This window comes from Argentina silus, assembly GCF_951799395.1.
Source record: "Argentina silus genome assembly, chromosome: 1".
NCBI lineage: Eukaryota > Metazoa > Chordata > Actinopteri > Argentiniformes > Argentinidae > Argentina > Argentina silus.
In genome coordinates this window covers 19,131,580-19,152,612 of record NC_139655.1, presented here as the reverse complement: position 1 = coordinate 19,152,612, position 21,033 = coordinate 19,131,580, and the positions used below count along the sequence as shown (strand labels likewise).

The following is a 21,033-nucleotide window of genomic DNA, read 5'->3' as shown; positions in this document are numbered from 1 at the left end:
GGAACCTAATATGGTCTTTAAGTGGACTGTATTGCTTCCTCCTATCTTTAGGGTAACTGAGTAAACTTTATCAAATATAACTGAAGATAAAAATTGAAAATCAACAGTGCATCAATTCAGAGTCAAGTAGTGGATGAAAGGAATTAAAAAAGAACTCTCACACTGGACACACACAAACAAACAAACAAACACACACACACATTCCCACTCAGTATATGTAAGCCAAGTTATTTCCATGCAAAGCAAAGGGGATTATTGACATGCAGCCTCTGGTGAAACGTGAGGGGAGCAAATGTTCTGTAATTGAGATGAGCTGAGATGTACGAAAGCCTGCATGAACTACTGTAGAAAGCCTGCATTGATCTTTATCAAGAGTGGTTCATTTGGGTATTCACATTTTATTAATCTAAAATGATTGAACATCTATTACAGCAGGGGAGACTGGTGGACCACCAACCTCCCCTGTATTACAGGCTATGTTTAATCAATGTATGCAAATTACTACATACATCATTCACACTGTGCATTGTTAGCTACCTTTACTGTGTGTTAAATTTAATACAAAACATACAGTACATGAATTAGCCTGTCTACAGTATCCATATGCTTTAATGGATATGTATGTCTGTTTTGAAGGTATACACACTCAGCAATGTTTTTTCATACTTATGTATGTTGTATGTGGCAAAAGATTTTCAATAAAGTCAAATTATGCTAGGGTCCATGACCATTATCATTAAAACTCCCAGGAGGCAAAGGTAAAATAGCACAAACTACATACTTTAGGCAGGGTAGGAAGAGGAGGAAGGAGGGGATCTAAATGGGATTGATTAGAGTTTGCTTTGCCATTTAGGTACTACAGAACAATGATACTCAGGGTACAACTATATTGTCACATAAACATCCCCGGGTATACATGGGATTTGTATCATGTGCATACTTGGGGTAGTATCTCTGTTTGAACTCTTTCTCTGTATATATCCAAAATTCTAAGTAAAAAACCAGGTGAGGCAGAAAGGAAAAAGTTAACAGAAGACAATGTGAGATGAAAAAAAGGTGATGAGGTTATGCCTAAAAAAGTGGGCATAACTATGGCTTGGTGAGGTGACATTATAGCTGTTTTGTTTTGGTGACAAAGACAAACTTGTGGAACTTAAAGTTCTTTGAAAAAGAAGTGTGTGGGCTACAGCTTAGCTAAGAAGGGTGAAGCGGCTGGATGTTAACGCATTAACTATCATCATCATTCTTTACTCTTTACTCAGTTAACTAACATAGAAACATATCAATAATAGTTTTAAATAGCAGTTAAAATGCAGATATTATCAATGCAATTCCATTGTTTTATTTATAAGATTAATACTGGCATATTATGCACTAATAGAAGTTAAAAGATTAACAGCAATCATTTATAGAACGATTTTAGTGTTGTTTAGTAAAAGTGCTCAGAAATGTTAACAAAAAATAATAAATGTCTTACATTTCTCAAGCGTCCTGCTGGTCTGCAGGGGGAACATAAATCATACTCACTCATTAATACTACATATTTGATTCACTTTGCATGCAAGAATGTAGACATCTGCTATATTTAGTATCTTTAACCAGTAATCTTTAACCAAAAGAACATACTCAATTACCAAAAATTCCTATGGAACTTAAAGGTAGACTCTGGGATATGACGTCATAGCAAAACGAGCAGGGTGACGCTTCCATGAGTGGGTGTTCGCTCTTGTTCAATACAATATCTTTGATGAAAGTTGCTCTGTTTTCACGTGCGTGGCATCATATGCCAGAGTCTACCTTTAATGTTAAACTCCACTTAAAAGGCATAATAAGATCGAGACCTAAATATGCATACTACACAACACATGACAAGCAGGCTTTATGAACAGTGACACTGTACAGACTTCTATATTCTACATGGTCATCCTTCTTAATAGCTGAAAACAAAGCTTAATGGAGGAAGAAATAAAGTACATATTTGGAGCAATTTTGTGGCCTGTATAATACAGGTAGTAGTACTGCACAGAACATGGAAGCGAAGGCACTGGTGTTAATGAGGGGAGAAGGACAGAGGCACAATGTTACCTCTTCCTCTGGCTCTTGGTCTGAATCTGATTCCTTTGGGGAGCAAGAAGCAGCAAGTAGCAGGGAGAGAGAGACAGAAACAGACAGACAGAGATAGAGGAGGGAGAAAAAAAGAGAGCAGGCAAAGCAAGGTTACCATAGCGACAGAGTAGGCCGATCAGTGTTCTTCTTTTTTTTTTTGGGGGGGGGGGGCAGTTCAACTTGAATGATCCCTCTCAAAGAAGATGAGGATTCATATTACAGTAAAAGATAGGAACCAACACTTGCGTGTGAGTAAAGCTAGTTGTTGTGTTTTTTAGTGTAGTTGTTTAGTGAGTAAAGCTAGTTGTTGTGTCACAATTTTAAGATGTGGAAAATTAATATTAGAATAGACAGGACACATTTGTGAATACCAGGTACAAAAGAATAGATTTGAATCCCTAATAATGACCCCATATACTGAGTATCATTTCATACTGAAGGGTAACATGCTATTTCTTAATGCATGTCCTTTACTTTTTTTTTTTTTTTTTTTTTACTGATTTTGCATGTTAGTATGCAAGCAACACACTGTTACCAGGAAGTCTTTAACAGTACCTGTGCAAACTTTAGTGACTGTAATGCCTAGCCTTCCATACCCTTGCATACACACAAGTCAATTGAGCATTTTTTGTTATCATGACATCAGCTGCTGTTAAAATAACATACTCACACATGCTTATACTGTACCTGTTGGGATGGCATGCTAAGGTGTGTGTGCTCCGCTAGAGAAGTGTTTCTGTTCTTACCTTAGCGTATGATGGTAGTGTGATGTTGAGATTGCATATGGCGTTGTGGGCCAGGCTTCTATAAGACCGTGGCTCCTTCATAAAGGACAAGCGACCACATGGCTCCTGAGTGTTATCTCGGATCTGTGACATCATCAAGCACACATCAGACAGGAAATCAACCAATCAACATACTGTATTCAATTGAAAAAAAGTGAAATGTAACATAACTTTCACTGTAAATGCATGATATGACGAAAATTAACCTGTTAATAAAATAATGAATGTGGATGCAAGAGAGTAGAGAGTAGAGAGACATGCTCACTTTGATGAACAGTGCCAGTCTGTTCTCTTTGAAAGCAAAGAAGCTGAAGAGATGATGCTGGCCACTCTTGGTGAGAGGGACAAGGTTGCCAAAGCAGTCTGCATAGATGGGTTTTCCCTCTAGTACCTGTAGACAAATACACCAGGATGTTAACAGGAGCTGCGGATTAAACAGACTTACATCAAAACATTGTCAGAAACCTACAGTATGTCTGGGCCCAATTTACTAACTACTAACTAACCATCTACTGACATTCTCTCCCTCATTCAGATCTCCTTCCTCTTCACCCCTACATCTCACCCCCTTCCGTGCCTCCTCCCCCTCACCCACCTCAACATCTCGGCTGCGGGCCACCTCAGTGAAGTTCTCCTGCTGCTCCAGGGTCTTGTCCATCTTGTCATCCGTCATGCAGAAGCAGCGCAGGCGTGCCTCTATGGGGTCGTGTGTCTTGGCGAAGATGACAAACTTGGCCATGTAGGGCACGCAGATGATCTCCCTGTACACCTGAGTGGAGAAATTGACTGACTCCTGGATCTGCCGACAGTCTATCAGCCAGAACCTATAAGAGAGCACGGGGGGGGGGGAGGCAGAGCGCTCATTAATCGTAGAGCATTTTATAAAGTATCATGTGAAAGTATCATAGTCACATAATATACAGTACTATAATACAGTAATAAAGTGGCACAGCTCTGTGCATTACCTTGCTGACACGTTGGTTGTAAAGGACACACAGTCGTTGATGAATGTTAGAGGCGTGGTTCCTGTTATGTCTTCCCATTGGGCTGGTGTTGTTCCACCTTAGAGGGAGCACAAACACAAGTTGGCTCTCTACTGTACATCACATCAGCCAGAAGAATTACAAGGAAAATTATGTGTGTGTGTGTGTGTTTGTGTGTGTGTGATGTGTATGCTGTGTGAGTATCTCTGTTCTCTGACCGGTGATACTGCAAAGCAGGCGTAGAGTGGGCGTGTCTCCTCCGAAGCCATTGACCACAGGGTCTGTGTTGCTCTTGGGGACAGGGATGGTCATGGTGATGGGCTTGTGGAACTTCCTTCTGCGGGGCTCCAGGGTGACGATGGGGCTGAAGGTGGCCTTGCTCCCAAGGTTCTTCCTCACAACGTCTACATTCATTGGCTGAGCCTGACACAGACAGAGAGTGAGGGGTGGTGGGAGGTGGGGGGGAGGTGTTAGTCATGCATCAACATTAGAGCTACTTAGGATCTCCTTATGATATGACAAACATGGACTGTGTTTATCAGGATACTGATCAAAACAAGAGGGAGTTAGCTTCTGACGTCTGGCCTCTAGCTCAGATCTCCGTTATAAAGATGGTGTTCCTTATGATAAATCCACACTAACCTGTAGGCCCACTCTGATCCTCTTGGTGAGGGCTCCCTCTGGGAACACAGCCTGGACCTGAGGGACCACCGTGCTGCTCAGGATCCCCCCCTCTGGACCAATCAGGTTATTGTCCTGCTTTATACGAGACACCACAGCAAAGTACTGGGGGAAATCCCTGGTGATAATGCGACAGATACGCTTCTTCTCCAACTCCTCTGGTGGGTCCAGTTCTGGGGAGGAATGAGGGGACTGTAAGTGCCTACAGATTATGAACCAGTTCAAATATTTTAAAAGTGCATAATTGACAAATCACCATGTAGCTTTCACTGATCCAGTCATGTCAGACCAGTGATTACTTTAAGGAAGGTGATGATGTGATGTGAGCCTCACCCTCATCCATGCCGTTGAGTATCTGGTTGAGCTCCTCCTCAGTGTGTTCACAGTGATGCTCCTTCCAGCTCTCCCCTGTCTCACTCCTCAGGATCACCAGCTCTCTCTCATTCCCCCTCAGAGCAGCAAAGTGAGGGATCTCCACTATCACAGGCCTGGGACCAGGGACAGGTGCATGGTGAGGGTGTGTGTGTGAGAGTGTGTGTGAATGCCATCCATATCTTTAACAATCCCAATACACCTCAGGTAGGGAGACAGGCCTGATATTGAACCGGTGTGTGTGTGTGTGTGTGTGTGTGTGTGTGTGTGTGTGTGTGTGTGTGTGTGTGTGTGTGTGTGTGTGTGTGTGTGTATGTGTGTGTATGTGTGTGTGCGCGTGTGTGTGTGTGTGTGTGTGTGTGTGTGTGTGTGTGTGTGTGTGTGTGTGTGTGTGTGTGGGGGGGGGGGTTAGCTATTCAATGTAACTCAATCTTAAACCACCTGATGTGCAAACATAACAATAATCTACAACAAATGGTCTATGGGACAGTCATGCTAAATTGAGGGACATCCACCAAAGATCCAAATGAACCAATAAAACAAAACTATGAGGTGAACAGACAGCACTAAACATAGCAAGCCAACCACAGGAGCCAAAGGTAACTGGGAGAGAATAAAGAAAAGAAACATAACAATATATGTACTGTCTGAAATGCTACTACCACAACAACTTCAAGTGAGGCACAAGACACAAGCACACGCACAGTAGCCAACAGTACACACACACACCGACACACACACACACACACACACACACAATGGACACAAGGACACAGACAATAATATCACACAGGGGTCGTAACAGGGAGGAATATGGGTCCAGCATCCATGGATTGTTTCATATGTGTTGTTTTCCCCTACCCGAGGAATTTTGTCCCTGGCGGCCCGAGCTGCAGGATTCGGCTAACCAAGCTCTCGCCCTCGTTAAGAGGGGGCGGGGCAGTGGGGAGGTGTAGTTTACTGTATGACCATCCGTTAGCAGCAGTGGGGAAAGAGAGCACACACAATGTTTGTCTGGGACGGGTGGAAGAAGTTAGCCCTGGTGACAGGTATAAAGGCTATTGTCATAGCCTTTTGTCTAAGTGGAGGAGCTACAGTACATAAGATACACTGGGACAAGAGGCTTTCCAATTCAGTGCTATATATGTCACCACTAGGGGGTGGTGTAATGGTGGCGAGTCTCTGGTTCTCGATCAACCTACATATCAAATCAATCATGGAGCAATGTTTTTCTTGTGGAGATTCTCTTACAGAAACACTTTGTTTCCCTAAGGGTTGAGTTAGAGTTAGAAATGCAGCCAGGGCAGCTGTTAAAAAGTAAACAAGCGTGCTGGAGAGCATAGATCCCTGGCGCTGGGAAGAAGCAAGAGCAGAAACAGGTTTAGTAAGGCAGAGGCAGAGGCAGGGGGAAATTAATCTGAAAGGGAGAGGGGCGGCAATTTCTCTGCTAATCATTCATACACTGTCCTCCATCCCTCTCTCTCTCTTTCCATTACTCTCACTCTTATGCCTTTGTATACAGATACCCCTCTCTTTCATCTCTCTCTCTCTCTCTCTCTCTCTCCCTTCCTCTCTCTTTTTCTTACCCGAGGAACTGGGCTCCAGAGGGCCCCACCTCAATCAGCCTGCTGGCCAGGCCCTCTCCCTCCACCATGGGGGGCATGGTGGCCAGACGGTGGCGCTTTACCAGCCGGCATGTCACCCGTGTGGGTGCCGAACACTTCCTGGGTGGGATGATGATGCGTAGACCGTTGTGGCGACACCCTCGCATGGCTCCGCCCCTGGCATCCACCATGAAGCTAACCAGGAAGCTGTGAAGGGGAGAAGGAGAGGGAAAACCAAGGAAACGTACATTGTTAAGCATTGTAAAGCTAGTCTATCTAATGGGAATTGACAAAAAAATGTACAAGTAAAACAGACAAGAATTACAGTTCTCTCATGCTAAAACACAAGTTGATCACAGACTGAATGATAATGGCGTGATGAGGTGAGTCTGGCAACAGCACACACACCTAATGAGTGCCACTCATTGGCTTTGTCACACTGTGAAAACCAGTGTGTTATGGTAAAGCACACAAATCATCATGCCAAAACAAGGACTGGAAAATACAGCACAATGTGAAACCTGTTATCATACACAAACAGGACCTTGTTGCAGTTGACAGTTAAACAACAAACAACATGGCCGACATGAGTGGACAGGCTTGAAAGGATGGAGGTCCAATAACAATGAGGTAATGTGTATGTGGCAAGCACACAAGAAAGGCTCCTTGATGCATCAAGTGTTTGTCAAGTACACTGTAAGCTATACAGTAGATATCCTCCATCTAACACAAGTGTGCTAGTGCATTACTAGTGTACTTTTCAGGATGCATCAACCTTTACATTTAGACGAATGGGGGAAGATGGGCAATATCTGTTAGTAGTGATACTCTCGTAGGACAGGCATTCGTGAAAAATACATGAATGTTATCCGTGACCCTCTAAGCCTCTTGGTACCCTTGGGTTACCTTAACATGCCTCATGTCTCTGGGGCTACATTTTATGTGTAATTGGGTTTGAAGGTTGCAAAGTGTTATTTCTCAGATGAAAGTGAAGCAAAAAGCATTTAAATTCAGTAGGTTTTTGACTTAATAATTCCACTGGACCGAAAGGAATTCACCCCAACTCTGGAAACAAGTAAACCCAGAGAGAGTTTAGAGGCAGAGTAGGTAGGACACTGTATACGCACACACACACACACACACACACACACACACACACACACACACACACACACACACACACACACACACACACACACACACACACACACACACACACATACACACACACACACACACACACACACACACATCTCTCCACCATGAGAGCACACAGTGATAGGAAGAGGAGGAGGCCAAGGTGCAGTAGGTCACCTGCTGTTGTCACCATGATCACCATGGCACGGAGAGGAACGGCTGAAAACAGAACAGAGACCCCATAAGACAGAGGGATGAAACAGAGAGAGAAAGAAGGAGGAGTACAGGAAGGTCATTTCAGGTACAGCAGAAATAGAGAAGAATACAGCAGACGCCCCACTGCAACACATTTCCACCATGACCTGTGAGCCAGAATGATAAGTGCCTCTAAACAGTGATTGTCCAGGACCTGTACTTAGGGCCACCTGTTACTGTGTATGCCTACACTGTGTCCTAATGCTAGTCATTCAGGACTTGTGCCATCATGAGGATAATCTGCTCTCTTAATCAGTGGTATATTCAGGTTAGCCAGGGAAGGACAGGACATCTACCGGATATATCACCATAAATTAGACTAATTGCTCTACAAACATTTCTATTGTTCATTACTGCTTTTTATCATTATACCACATTCAAAGCTGCTCAACAGATGGAGATCAGGGTGGAATTACAAGAAAGGTCATGATACGGTCCTGCAAAAATCACTAAATGTGACATTTGAGCCTATGCCCATCCCAGCAAGATGGCTGGCCCCAACATTGCCAAGCTCTAACATCTGCTTAACAGAGGCAATCGTATTAGGCTTCAGGGTAAAGAACGAGGGAGAAGGCTAATAACGTATTAACGTGGATTGCAGGACTCTATAATAACACAAAAAGAAGGATAATACAGGCTTAAATGTCAAATTTAACTTAAAGTGTGCAGCTGAACAGGGAATGTGAGTGAGGCTTTTCGAAGGGTTGATAAAAGCAAAAGTGTTGGAAGGTTTAGTTCAGGATCTGCTAAAGCTTTCAAAGTCATGTACTGTAAGTGAGAGTGAGAGGGTGTATATTCATCTGTGTGTGTGTGTGTGTGTGTGTGTGTGTGTGTGTGTGTGTGTGTGTGTGTGTGTGTGTCCTACCCTTCTGTGAGGTGCTGTGCTCGCTCTACCTACCCAGAGTGGATGGGGCTAGAGGACAGTGCCACATTGTCCAGGTTTTCCGTGCCCCAGCTCAGGCGGTATGAGTCCTTCTCATTTTCCCTGGCAAGAGACGACACCTGGTGCCCAACAAAGACCTGTTTGTTAGGGACTGACTGTCCACTGCCAATAGGCATTTAAACAGACATACACACACACACACTCACACGCACGCACGCACGCACGCATGCACGCACGCACGCGTGCACGCACACACACACACACTGCACATCAGAGTGAAGCACACACATCATCACACATATTTTTTTATCACTCTCCTCTCAAACTCAAACCTTTAAGCGTCTACCTACAGTGTCTGTGTACAGTACCATGTATGAAACATGTCTGCAGATACTTCTACCCCAAATCAGATGCCATCAGATGCCATCAGACATTGTATCCCCATTAGCCAATCTAATGTATTAAGTATTCTCTTTTCTTCTGCAACACACAACCTCCCCATAGCATGTTTTAGTGCAGTAGATGATCATTTTCTCATTCATGACATAGGTCAGAAGACCATGTATGTGATGTAGGATATGTACTGTAGGAGTAGAAGTATGAGGTTGATCCCCCCTACTGTACCTGGTGGCTGGTGAGCATCTCCTCCATCATCCCCTCGTGTTTGGGGGAGTAGTAACCGTGGTGACTGGGAGTGAAGGACCTGTCCGAACTGTAGAAAAGGAGACTGGTGAGAAAGTGAGGTAGGTTGCCGTGGAAACATCACACGCACACACACACACACACACACACACACACACACACACACACACACACACACACACACACACACACAGTTATAACAGTGTTTGCCACCCAATGGGGAACAAACCTATCCATCAGACATGGAACCAAAATACTGTATAAAGATAGAATACAGACAGGAGTACTACACAAATGGAACATTTCTTTACAAGAACTGAAGATGTTCTTGATGCAATTGGTTTGGGAAAACTGGATCATGATAGGTAATACCAGCTAGTATTTCCAACATACCTTTGCATTCGACTAGGCAAGCATGGTGTGAAGGAAACAGATTTGATAAATCAGATGACATTGGCAGTTATCACAAACAATTAGGTCACCTGCTGACCATTCATTGCATGCCTTAATTGTCAAACACAAATGTACGAACACACACACGCATAGACACACACACACACACACACACACACACACACACACACACACACACACACACACACACACACACACACACACACACACACACACACACACACACACACATACCTGTCAGAGCGTCCTCCCTCCAGGCTGAAGCGGAGGTAATTCATCCCATCCATGTACTGTCCAGGCAGGGAGTCATCCCCCAGTTCCCTCAGGTCCTCAGCCCTCAGGTACTCACCCCCATCACCCGTCATAGTGTCATCACCTGGGGGAGAGAGAGAGAGAGAGAGAGAGAGAGAGAGAGAGAGAGAGAGAGTGAAAGGGACACAGAGAGACAGAGTGTGATACAGTTTGAGTTTGTTTGAGAGAGAGAGAGAGAGTTAGGCATGTGGAAAAGGATGGCAATGGCAATCAATGGTCAGCAGGAATCATTACAGTATGCAGGGCACACAGGCAGAGCACTTATCTGGGGTATGTGCACACTCAAGCTGAGTTTGAGGTGCACAGAGACACACACACACACACACACACACACACACACACACACACACACACACACACACACACACACAAACAATCCTCATCCTCCATATTTGTCATTAGATAAGCACGTTTTAGTTAACAAAGCACTACAAATGAGCTCAGACACAGCCTTCTACACTGAGTACAGTACATGGCCTTGCAGTTTGTCCACACCATAGAGAAAGCGCTATTGCCGCTTTTACCACTACTGCACAGCAAGGGGCAGAGTAACTATGGCTGGCTGAAAGCATAGGGTGGGCCAGCAAAACCAGTGAGAGACATACTGTATATAGATTGAGATGTTCTGGTGTCAATAGCATACTGGCTGCCTGGGGAGGGAAGAATTAAAGCGGAAGATAACGGAAGAAAGTACAATATAATGGTATTCATTTGTGTAGAGCATGGTAAACCAAGCCCAGTGTTAGGTGCTGGCACCATGCTTACTTATACTGTAGGTGCCGTGAAAGACAACTGTGAGACAAGTACAGTAAGTGTTGTAAATAGACACACAAAGCAATGACCTACACACCCAATAGAAAGCAATTCCAAGTGCCTGCAAACCAGACCTGCAAACCAGATCCAGCACACTCCTGTCAGATCCTCAAACAAAACTAGAGTGATGAGCTATGTCCCTTTTCCACCAACATGGAAGCCAACACTCCACCTGAGTAAACCCAATGCTTCCTAATGGAGGAAAAACAAATTGCTGGAGGAACCAAAGAAAAAGAGAGTTTGACCATGTCTGTAGTTTGTGGCTACCTGGGTGTGTGCCATATATAAACACACTTTGACCACAAACAGACCATGAACCATGACAGAGAGTCATGAGTGGAACTGCCTCTGGAAACTCTAATGCTAATACACATCTGCTGGGGCAACCAAACTGTATGAAGCAGCAGGGCAATGACATGTGTTTTCATGGGGCTTAAGATAGCAGCCTTTCAACATCTCAGATATTCAGGCTACTCCAGTCATGGCAGTGGAGATATTTCACAGCATTTCCGAACAGGGATTTGGATTCGTCACACTCAGGGTGAAACTCTCTTCAAGGCTACTGTACAGACAAACTCGCTGGTTAATCATGTCTTTGCTTTGAAAGTTTAATTAAACTTTTTCAATATGCTGAGAGCATATGGTGAGAAAATGGTGGGAAAATAAATATAGCATAAATAATGTTTTAATAAATACTTCTCTCCCATGGCAAATTGTCCAGGAGCATTATAAAACAGAACAAGCTGTCACAAGTGGCAGGAGTCACTTAATGTAAAAACAAATTCGTTTTTTTTTTTTATAGGACTAATATTTGTAGCAATTTTACTGTATTCCACTAACAGTGAAGTGGTCCTAAATGTGTGTATCACACTCTTGGTAACACAAGTTCATACCATGCTGTGTTAGAATCAAAAACAAATGTTGACATTAGTGCAGGTTATAGTCTGTACTCTAATACTAAACCATGACAGGTTGTTTTCCTCAACCATCACAGAGTGATCTCACACCATGCGAGTCACAACCCTCACACACTAGTTCTAAAGAACCACGGCAACCCTCACACACGGCACTGGGTACCTTCTAGATCCATGGAGTCATCAGACAGTACTTCATCCTCATTACGTTTCAAGACTGTGGGTATACAGTAGAGTGAGAAAACAATCACCTCCACAACCTCTGGGACTGAGCTGTAAGGATATTGCTTTGACCGGACTTGGAGATATGGGACACACTATAGTGCTGATATGGGTCAATCCACTATGATGATTCAGCACATGCGTTGAACATAAATGTCAGTAAAGGTCTTGGCCTTTTGGAGTGGTGGTAGTGAGAGGCTTAGGTGTCAAACTCACCCTCCTCATCAGAGACATCCAGGACTTCAGTCATGGTCTCTGGCACGTTCAGCTTGTGTTTCTCTGTCACCGTCTATAGGAGATCAAACAACAAAGATGGTATTGAACATTCATGATTGTATCAATCATACCAAGTAAATATATATATTGTTTGTACACATTTAGCTCATTCAACACTGTATGTAATGTTTATCATGATGTATGTGTGTGACTCACAGTTGTCGTGGTGATAATCTCCTCTGTGACAACCTTGAGTGTGTCCACCACTGAGATGTAGCCGAGGCGTCGGGCGATGGCCAGTGCAGTGTTACCATTCTGGAAGAGAGAACAACATGTTCATAATCACTGAATACCACTCAGTGTGTGTGTGTGTGTGTGTGTGTGTGTGTGTGTGTGTGTGTGTGTGTGTGTGTGTGTGTGTGTGTGTGTGTGTGTGTGTGTGTGTGTGTGTGTGTTCAGCACAGATGGTTCACTCACCACAGTGATGGCGTTTGGCTTGGCTCCATTCTGCAGCAGTACGTTGATGATGTGTGTGTTTCCTTGCTGTGCTGCTTGGTGAAGGGGAGTGTATCCATTCTGAGAAGAAAAAGAAAAACAGGGTCATATAATGTAGTTAGGCAAGACCTGAACATTTAGAAACTCAAGTGTGGAGTGAACCCTAAGGTATGCACTTCTTCTCAATGACAGGAAAGCATGAATTATTAAACAATAGGGTTAGACCTAACACCTTCAAATAGTGCCTATGCAATAAGAAAGCTGTCAGTATTTATGTATTCGCACTATTGGTATTATTGCTTAAAAAATGGATGCTACATGCCCAAACCATAAATGTAGTGTTTTTGTGTGTTACCTTGGTTTTTTCATTGACATTAGCTCCATTCTGTAAGAGGAAGTTGACCATCTTGGCGTTTCCATAGTGACATGCTACAATTAGTGGAGTGTAGCCCAACTGCAGGAAAATGGTTCGTCACAGTTAATATTGAAACACATCTACTATAGTACAGTATATGGTCAAAGAACATCAGGTATATATAAGTACTGTACTGTCAATTCTACTGACCTTAGTTTGTTGGTCGAGGTTGGCTCCATGACTGGCCAGTATTTCCCCAACAGCCACCTTGTCTTCCTGGGCAGCGAGATGGAGGGAGGTGAGGCCACTCTGAGAGGAGAAACATAAAAATGTATAGTTACAGGATCTCTGAATGGGTTATATTTTCAGCCGGTGCAAAACTGATGAAAGTTCAAACGCAGGCGGATTGGCAATTAGTGTCAGCGGTACCAGGTGAAATGACAACAGAGCTGGAGCACTGTGCCTGCGCTCAGTTGGATGGAATCAAGTGCCATTAGTTACGTTGAAAAATTCTGGCTTTGAAAATAGCACTATTTATTTGTTTGTGCCATTAAAATAGAACCCAGAATGTGTGTTCAGCAGTGTTGATGCAGACACACTCACTTTTTATCACTGCTCTAGCACCTGGGAGGTTGGTATGCATTTGTCATCTGTACCTGACAGAGAGACTCAGGTAAAGTAGCGATATATTCTAATCCACCCAGTTGAGACTAAGCTCTGTGTTCGGGCCAGATGAAGAATGAGCATTCAGAAAAAGTTAAATCACAAATAAATCAGCCTTTCTGCTTGGCTGGAGACAAAGCGGTCTGATAAATGGGGGCAAGTCTTTGACTGATGGCTGCATGCATGCTTAAAGGTCTCATCCAGGCACGGGGTGTATGTGTGTGTGTGTGTGTGTGTGTGTGTGTGTGTGTGTGTGTGTGTGTGTGTGTGTGTGTGTGTGTGTGTGTGTGTGTGTGTGCGTGTGCGCATCATTCCAGACAGAGAGAGCATTAAACAGGATCCTGTCTGACAGGCAGGGCCTTCACTGTGACACATACAGTTTGACAGCCATGGCCGTCACTGCAGTTAGTTAAACTCCCTCTGTGACTCAGCCCTCTACAGCACAGGGCACAGAGTACAAAAATACATTCACTATAGCACTTCAAAAACGAAACTATGAGCATTGTGAGAGTACTGGAAACATGAGTCAGAGTGGACTTCAGGAGTAACATACTGTAACTCCCGAAACAAAGCCTCACAGAGTGACTTGTAGTCTAGAACCATTGTCATTGTGGGAACTGGGCTTGAGCAGTCTGCTAGTGTGGGATACTGTATGGTACCTTGGTGGCACATAAGAGAGGGAAGGGGTTGGTGGGTACCTTGGTGGGTACATTGACATGAGTCCCCTTCTGCATGAGCAGGGCAGCCATCTCTGCGTGTCCCTCCTGGGAGGCCAGGTGGAGAGGGGTCACACCCTGCTTGGTCAGAATGTTGGTCTCCGCCCCGTACTGCAGCAGCACCGTGGCTATGTCCATCTGGTTGTTCTTGGCCGCAATGTGGAGAGGGGTGTAGCCATTCTAATGGAGGAAGGGAGGGAGGGAGGGAGGGAGGGAGGGAGGGAGGGAGGGAGGAGGGAAGGAGGGAGGGTCAGATGAGTGTTAGGGCACAGGGTCACACACACACACACACACACACACACACACACACACATACACACACACACACACACACACACACACACACACACACACACACACACACAGGGTTCAAGACCACATTGACTTTCCAAGTAACTGACTGACATCTTCGCTCCATGCTCCCACTTCTTTGGGCCAGTGACAGGGGGTTTGAGGGGCTCTCACCTTGGCCGTGGCATGGGGGGAGGCCCCTTTATCCAAAAGCAGGAGTGCCACCTTCTGGTTATCGTAATGCGCTGCGACATGGAGAGGCGTGAGGCCGTTCTGTAAGGATGACGGTGAGTGCAGATGGATTAAACCAGATGTTAGCTGAGCAAGCTGCCATTAAAGCTAGTCAACACACACACACACACACACACACACACATTTGATAAGAACTGTTAAAGGGGTAATCATATTGTTTGTTATAGAGAATTAGATTTGGATTAAAGAGCAAGCAGCAGGTGGCTCGCTGGGTGGGTCCTTATTAAAAAAGAAGAACATATTTGAAGAAAATAATGTTTTTGTAAAATGTAACGGTTATCTGTCTTTCCTAAAATAAAGGAATAAACAGTAGTTAATCGAATGGAGAAACAGCTGATTTAATCAAACTATGCTTACCGGTACTCTTGCTGTCAACATAGCCTCAATATAAAAATACAAATCATACTGTACTATTAATCGTCACATTATAGGACCTCAAAGTCAGCAAATTCTATCAATCAAAACTTCAATCATTATGGAGAGATCTCTGTCCAGAGTTTGTGGTGAATTAATCCTCAATCACATGCTCAATTCTCTATGCTATATTTAAAGTTGACTCTTCTTCTATGATAGAGATGCTTACCTTCCCAGCAGAATCCGGAGAAGCATGACGCTGCAGGAGAAGTTTGGCCACATCCAGGCTTCCATACTTGGACGCCACATGCAAAGGAGTGAATCCTTTCTGTATAGAATAAGAAACATACACATGACCATTTGCAAGACAATTACACTTCATAGAGTATCTTCAAATATGAGCATAAATCCCATGGTATATCAATCAAATATGATACAAAAACTTCAAAACTGCATTTAAAGAAGGGGATTTTAATTTGGGTGCTCAATAATAATGCTTAATGAAATCTGACATTGTTAATGGCAACAAATCTCCTACATGGCTGATGCAATCCCAGGTAATACCAAAAATGTATTTACAAAGCAAGACCTGACTCTCCAGTCAGAACTAGTATGAATACAGCCAGCAGGTGGTGCTCTTAAACCATTCTCCCACAGAGAGGCGAGGAGCACTGTTCTAATAGGACGAGTCTGCTCCCAGTCACATGACTAGTGTGTTTATTATGACCCAGCCCATGAAGGGAGCGAATCCTTTGTCTGTTAAATGCTGGTTTATTTCTGATGTAATACACATCTGGGCATAAACAAGGTGTATATAAGAGGAGAATGAGTGGAACGAACGGTGGGGAGGGTTGAGACTATAGTGAAAAACATAGATGCTAGATTATCATCTGAGGGTTTGAAAAAGCATAATCTACGTAATAAATAAAACAAATGTGATATGGGACAGAGGCAGTGAGGAGTATGTCTAATATGTCGTTCACTGCACAACCATCCCTCCCCCTGTCCTGTTTTTTATACCACAAGTGCCACGCCCATCCCCTCATGACAAAGAGGGGGCAGGGAAGAGACAGAGTGGGACAGAGAGAGAGAGAGAGAGAGAGAGAGAGAGAGAACCTGAATGAGGGATGGATATGACTGAATCATAAACAGCATTGTTGAAGTGCACAGTGCATATGAATGAATTAGAACTGATTTATTGTCAATGTCAAGAAAATCCTTGAATAACAAATTCAATGTCCTCTTCAGGTAAATATTAAAATGGAAATGAATAATTTGACTCTAGATTAGCCTCTTGCTAAATTCCGTTAGAGAATTCAAAGGTTATTGTGTGGTTCATAAATCATGCTTCAAACCAGGTCAAATTAAAAGTGTCTGACTCCTTGTCAGAGTTCTGTGATGAAGAGCATGTACAGCAGGATAATCAAACAAGACTGTGTGGTGTCATCTACAGACAAAGAAGGGGAGAGACAGGTTGATAGCCTTGTGTGTGAGGTGTGGCCCACCTTGGTGGCGAGGGAGTGTGAGGCCCCTGCCTCCAGTAATATTGAGGCTACGTCCAGCTGTCCCTCCCTGGCTGAGATGTGCAGAGGTGTGTATCCGTTGGTGGTGGAGGCGTCAGGGTGGGCCATGTGTTGCAGCAGCAGCTGGACGATCTCTGTCTTCCCCAGACGGGACGCGATGTGGAGGGGCGTCTGATCCTCCTGCAAGGGGTGGGGGTATTTTGTGTTTATAAAAGCTTTATGAATGCTTCTTAACATCTTAAAAGTAGCAATTTGTTTTAAACTGGGACCAAACATAGCTATGGTATCTAATACAGTCTTGTGGGTGGGGATTAGTGTCAATTTGTGCCTTAAATGTCTATTTATTGTGATAGCAATAGACAGTGTGAGTCATACTGTGGGCTCTAAATAATTGTGGGGGTAGCAGTGTGTTGTACAAAATGTCTCACCCTGGCTCTGGCATCCACCATGGCTCCATTCCTCAGGAGACAGCGCACCACCTCCACCTGACCTGCACGAGCCGCCATGTGCAGAGCAGTCTCCCCACGCTGAACACACACACACACACACACACACACACACACGTGAGTGAGCAGAAACACACACACACTGCACTGCACAGTGATGCACACACATACACACACACACACACACACACACACACACACACACACACACACGGCTAATATATACGATCTGAACATAAAAACGGGAAACGGTCCCTCATCACTCACAATGTTGCTGACATCAGGTGAGGCACCATTCTGCAGCAGCAGCAGGACGATGTTGAGGTGACCCATGAAGGCTGCTACATGGATGGGAGTCAGGCCAGACTGGAGGAAGGACAGAGGGAGGGTGAGAGAGAGAGAGAGAGAGAGAGATCATCTCAAAATGCTGTTCATCCATACATTAAATGCTGTTCATTTATCTGAGGGAAAAGTGTTGAAACTGAACATGCTAGGCTGTAGAGGGCTCAGTGGTGTAGGTCAGTACCTCTGTGATGGCCTGGATGGATGCTCCATACTTGACCAGCAGCTCCATCACCTTAACTCTGTTCTTCTTACAGGCTATGTGCAGCGGGGTGAAGCCGTTCTACCAGAGACACACACCACACACACATCAGACTGAAGGAGCTAGAGAGGAGACACTGCTGACACACAAGTGGATGAGTGGATGAACGGCCTAAGGGGACATCATACTGTATTCACATATTATATTTGTTTATATTGAAAAATGATCGAATGAGAACCTATTCCCTGTAGAGAATACCGAGTATACTGCCAAGTAACAAGTCATGCTGTGAGGCTGTACATACAATAATAGTTCTGTATATTATGGGTTCTATGAGTTATTATTTAAAATCAGCATTATGTTGCAGCCTTACGCTCCACAGAAATGGAAGGGGAGTAAATATGGTCAGTAAGTAGGCTAAGGACACAACATTGGATTAGTGGTTATATGAGTATGGTTGGTGGTGCTGTACCAGTGCTCGCGCATTGGGATTGGCTCTCTTGTCCAGCAGCAGTTTGGTGACTCTGTAATGGCCACAGTGGGCCGCCACATGTAGGGCTGTCAGGTAGTCCAGGGTGACATCATCAACAGGCGCCTTGTGCTGCAGCAAGTGCTTGACACACTCAACATGGTCGCCTTGAGCTGACATGTGGAGAGGAGACAGACCATTCTGCACAAAGAGAGAGGGAGGGAGAGAGGTCAGAGGTTAAAGAAGAGTGTGTGCGTGTGTGTGTGTGTGTGTTGTGTGTGTGTGTGTGTGTGTGTGTGTGTGTGTGTGTGTGTGTGTGTGTGTGTGTGTGTGTGTGTGTGTGTGTGTGTGTGTACTTTGGTCCTGGCCAGCATGGGCGCTCCTCTCTCCAGCAGTAGCTCCACTGCTGGGTCATGTCCACTCCGGGCTGCACAATGCAGGGGTGTGAGGCCGTCCTGGAGAAAACACACACACACACAGGTCACAGTCATCATCAAAGAAACACACACACACACACACACACACACACACACACACACACACAAACACATTCTTTGTAGATCCAGACCCATCCCATATAAACACACATGCATCCACATGACTCTAGGTCACAAAAGATAGGAGAGTATTGATTAGGACCTGGCACCTGAGACATGAGTGCCTTCATTGATCCACAGACTAGGATAAAGGAATTACATTTGTTCACTAGATTGCATCTATGGATAGGTCTCTGACAAGAATGCTGGGCAATGGGATAAGTCAAATAAAATACCTTTAAAAACATGCACACATGACACCAGACACATATTAAGATGGCATCTGCAATGACCTTTGACCTTTGCTTGAAGGACAAAGAAGTCTCCCCCATGGTAACCTTGTCCCCAGGCTATTGCTGTGCACATAGCATGAGGACTATGGCCTTGGAGTGAGGGGCGAGAAGTGTCAGGTGAGCAAGATTACTCCCATGGTAACCTCACCCCTCAATTCTCTGTAACCTCCTCTCTCAACACAGGACACCAAAACCAACCCCAGACCCCTGCACACACAGCATATATCCCACTCACACAAACTGACCCCAGTAAAACAAAAATGACAACAAAAAACATGATGACCTGCTGTTTAGTTTGGGTATCCATGAGCTTTTGCTGTCATTGTTTTTGTTGTTGTTTACCAGTGAGCACGCAGTGGGGATAATTATTTTATGAAATCTGCCAGCCTGTGCAGATGTTTGCTGATTAGACTGCTTTACTGCTAGAGTTGTATCTGTCTGAATTGTTGACAGGGAGAACTACAGTGACGTATCTGGAGGAAAACTCAACTGAACTCAATTGCCATTATCTAACATTGCCTGAACATTGTCATTACGTTAAGGTCTAATTACAGAATCTTTAAATGTAATGTTTAAATTGACACATCATCAACGCTGTATAAGCATGGTGCAGTGTTATGCCCTTCTGATGATCATACTGTAAATGAGGACGTTTTATGGGATTAAAGATAGCCTGATTGTTACCTGGAGGTGGTATTGTGATGGAGTGATTTTAGAGAGGAAGGGTAGTTGCGTCAGAAGGGATTTTATTTTTTGGCTCTTAGTTAATGCAGTAAGCTGATCGAGCATGAAACAGTCAAGGACATACTGTAGGAATAATGCAGCATGTCAAAATGGAGAGCTTTCAGGCTGGCAACCTTTTCTCTAAGGGCTTTGTCATAAACACACACATCTATACATTGTACAAACACATACACAGTCATTGAACCTCTCTCACAAGTGAGTACACTTAACAGACCACATAAACACACACACACACACCCACCCACCCACCCACACACACACAGACACACACACACACACACACACACACACAGACACACACACACACACACACACACAGACACACACACACACACCCACCCACCCACCCACCCACACACACACACACACAGACACACACACACACAGACACACACACACACACACACACACACACACACACACACACACACACACACACACACACACACACTCATACTTTCTACAGTGTGATGCGCCACTACTGGCTGATGATGAGACAATGATGCATTGATGCAGGTAGAGATGCTGGCCAAGGTTATGTTTGTTAGCTGCTGTTTGATGGAGGGAGACTGCAGTAGACTGTATGATAATGACTGTCTGGCTTCACTGCGTCACAGGTAAACTGGGGGGGGGTACTTTTAGAGGACTCACCCGTGTTTTAGCATCAATCTGAGACCCCCTGTCCAGTAGGAGGCGCACCATGTTAGTGTTCCCACGCTTGGAGGCCACGTGAAGGGGCGTGATACCATTCTAAGGAGAGGACAGAATGGAGAACAATCAGAAACAATCTAAACACATGAACACACTGTATAAGCACGGTATAATAAATATACATTACATGTAATACTTGTATGTGTTAATTCTCCTGGAAATGCAATCATTCACGGGAAAAGTATACAGTCTCTAGAAAATAGTAGAAAATAGTTTTGTCAACGAGCAATGGGGTGAATGGCGTTCAAATGAGAATGACATGGTTGCTAATATGCACTATTGTGTGGTTTTGTTCTGTTACT

General features: G+C 44.3%; 1 protein-coding gene across 1 annotated transcript in view; it reads right to left on the bottom strand.

Moving 5' to 3' along the window:
* The window catches only part of ank2b (ankyrin 2b, neuronal), a gene marked incomplete at its 5' end in the record, with an annotated part of 76,082 nt that overhangs the window by 24,720 nt on the left and 30,329 nt on the right, over positions 1-21,033 (bottom strand). The window contains 31 exons of the mRNA XM_083671401.1: positions 1,478-1,499; positions 2,086-2,118; positions 2,853-2,975; positions 3,157-3,282; positions 3,487-3,715; positions 3,857-3,953; positions 4,093-4,297; positions 4,517-4,728; positions 4,889-5,043; positions 5,789-5,887; positions 6,514-6,738; positions 7,846-7,887; positions 8,822-8,925; positions 9,431-9,518; positions 10,097-10,238; positions 12,065-12,118; positions 12,340-12,412; positions 12,556-12,654; positions 12,817-12,915; positions 13,190-13,288; positions 13,400-13,498; positions 14,551-14,748; positions 15,034-15,132; positions 15,695-15,793; positions 16,971-17,168; positions 17,417-17,515; positions 17,702-17,800; positions 17,961-18,059; positions 18,451-18,648; positions 18,804-18,902; positions 20,672-20,770. Of these exons, the coding sequence (XP_083527527.1) occupies positions 1,478-1,499; positions 2,086-2,118; positions 2,853-2,975; positions 3,157-3,282; positions 3,487-3,715; positions 3,857-3,953; positions 4,093-4,297; positions 4,517-4,728; positions 4,889-5,043; positions 5,789-5,887; positions 6,514-6,738; positions 7,846-7,887; positions 8,822-8,925; positions 9,431-9,518; positions 10,097-10,238; positions 12,065-12,118; positions 12,340-12,412; positions 12,556-12,654; positions 12,817-12,915; positions 13,190-13,288; positions 13,400-13,498; positions 14,551-14,748; positions 15,034-15,132; positions 15,695-15,793; positions 16,971-17,168; positions 17,417-17,515; positions 17,702-17,800; positions 17,961-18,059; positions 18,451-18,648; positions 18,804-18,902; positions 20,672-20,770 (3,712 nt within the window). The remainder of the gene's footprint in view (positions 1-1,477; positions 1,500-2,085; positions 2,119-2,852; positions 2,976-3,156; positions 3,283-3,486; positions 3,716-3,856; positions 3,954-4,092; positions 4,298-4,516; positions 4,729-4,888; positions 5,044-5,788; positions 5,888-6,513; positions 6,739-7,845; positions 7,888-8,821; positions 8,926-9,430; positions 9,519-10,096; positions 10,239-12,064; positions 12,119-12,339; positions 12,413-12,555; positions 12,655-12,816; positions 12,916-13,189; positions 13,289-13,399; positions 13,499-14,550; positions 14,749-15,033; positions 15,133-15,694; positions 15,794-16,970; positions 17,169-17,416; positions 17,516-17,701; positions 17,801-17,960; positions 18,060-18,450; positions 18,649-18,803; positions 18,903-20,671; positions 20,771-21,033) is intronic.